At 41.9% G+C, this 1541-nt stretch overlaps 1 protein-coding gene across 1 annotated transcript; it reads right to left on the bottom strand.

The window, feature by feature from the left end:
• Positions 1-3: 3 nt before the first annotated feature.
• LOC110114529 (purine permease 1-like) lies at positions 4-799 on the bottom strand (the record flags this gene model as incomplete). Its single annotated transcript, XM_020847444.2, has 1 exon — positions 4-799. A coding segment is annotated over exon 1 (708 nt), but the record flags the coding sequence as incomplete, so codon positions are not given.
• Positions 800-1541: the final 742 nt, after the last annotated feature.

Here is a 1541-nt window from a genome sequence, read left to right as displayed (position 1 = left end):
GAGCCCAATCACAACCTGTATCTCCATTACCAAACTATAGCTAATCTTCATCTTCGACTTCGCGTACATAAGCTCCACCAACGGCAACACCAGCCCGTATAGCACCGCCGCCGCAATCGTCATAAGAAACCCAATATAGTACTTCGCCTGAGATTCTCCTTCCGGTCTATCTCCATTCGCATGAACGCCGAGCACCACCGCACCAAAGGTCAGCAACATCACCGCGTTTATTGACGAAGCTGTGAACTTTTGTTTAACTATGAAGAAGGCGAAGACGGCGGTGAAGCCGAGTTGGGTGGAGAGGAGGAGAGAGGAAGTGGAGACGGGGAGGTACGATATGCCGTATGAGTAGAATAAGTTGTCGATTCCAGTTAAAAGGCCGATGAAGATGGAAGAGAGGAGGAGGAAAGGGGACATGAGGAAGAAGTGGCGGCGAGGAGAGCGGAGGAAGGAGAAGAGAAGGGGGGGAAGGAGGAAAGGGAAGCCGGCAGTTTGGAGGAAAGAAGTGAACCATTTCCGGTTGCCGCCGTGGAGGAAGTAGACGCGGAGGAGCAGAGGACTGCCGGTGCCACCGATGAGGAGGAGGATGACGTTGAGGAGGAGGAGGAGGAGGCGTTTGACGTTTAGGGGTTTGGTGGGTTCGGTGGCGGCAGCCGCAGCGGTGGTGGCGGTGGATTGGAGTTCCGGTTGTCTGTGGTGCTCGATCTCCATGGTTTTTGGGATAAAGATTTTTCCCCCTTTTTAGTGTGGCTTGGTGGTTGGATGATTAATGATTCATTTTTTTGGGGCTGGTGACTTAAGAATTAAGATTGCGAGTTTATATATAAGATTTTTTTTTTAGCAAGGAGATATTTACGTTATTTATAAATTTAAATATTTTTAATTTTTTTTAAAGCAACTCATCTTGCTATGTTACTTTGGATTAATTATCGAACGTCATTTGAACACCAATCAAAATACGTCACGTCATTCTATGCTCGGTATCGTGATTCGGCACAGCTCGGTACCGCTGATGTGGCGCATTCTGGTTGATCTCTAAACGGAGTTCTACGTCCGTCTCATCACAGAATAATTTTTCGTTAGTTTGAAGCTTTGACTACCAACTAAAAAGTGTTAGTTTCATTTGAGACTATTTTTTTACTGCTTCTTAAAGCAATTTTTTAACAAAAAAGATTTAATTTTTGTTATAAAAAACTGTTTTAAGAAGCAGGAAGAAAGACGTTCCAAATGAAGCCTAAGACGAAGAAAGACATCCCAAACGAAGCCTAAGACAAGCAAACTCATACATAGGACAAAAAACCTCTTAGATGATAGCTAAAATTTTATGTATATGATGTATGTGTGAGTTTATTTTAATAGAACTAAATTTGCCCAAAAAATATTTTAATTTATTTTATGATTAAAATTTAAGAATTAGCCCCATCAATTAGAATATTCTCACATATACTTTTTCATTAATTTATTAGGTTTACTTTTTGTGCTTATTTGAAAAGACAAAGTTTTAAAGAGTGGTGTAGGGATTGCGCCGCAGCAAAAGCGTT

Source organism: Dendrobium catenatum, unplaced genomic scaffold (assembly GCF_001605985.2).
Source record: "Dendrobium catenatum unplaced genomic scaffold, ASM160598v2 original_scaffold_48120, whole genome shotgun sequence".
In the NCBI taxonomy this organism is placed as follows: domain Eukaryota; kingdom Viridiplantae; phylum Streptophyta; class Magnoliopsida; order Asparagales; family Orchidaceae; genus Dendrobium; species Dendrobium catenatum.
Note: the sequence above shows the minus strand (reverse complement) of the source record. Positions and strands in the feature narration are given on the sequence as shown.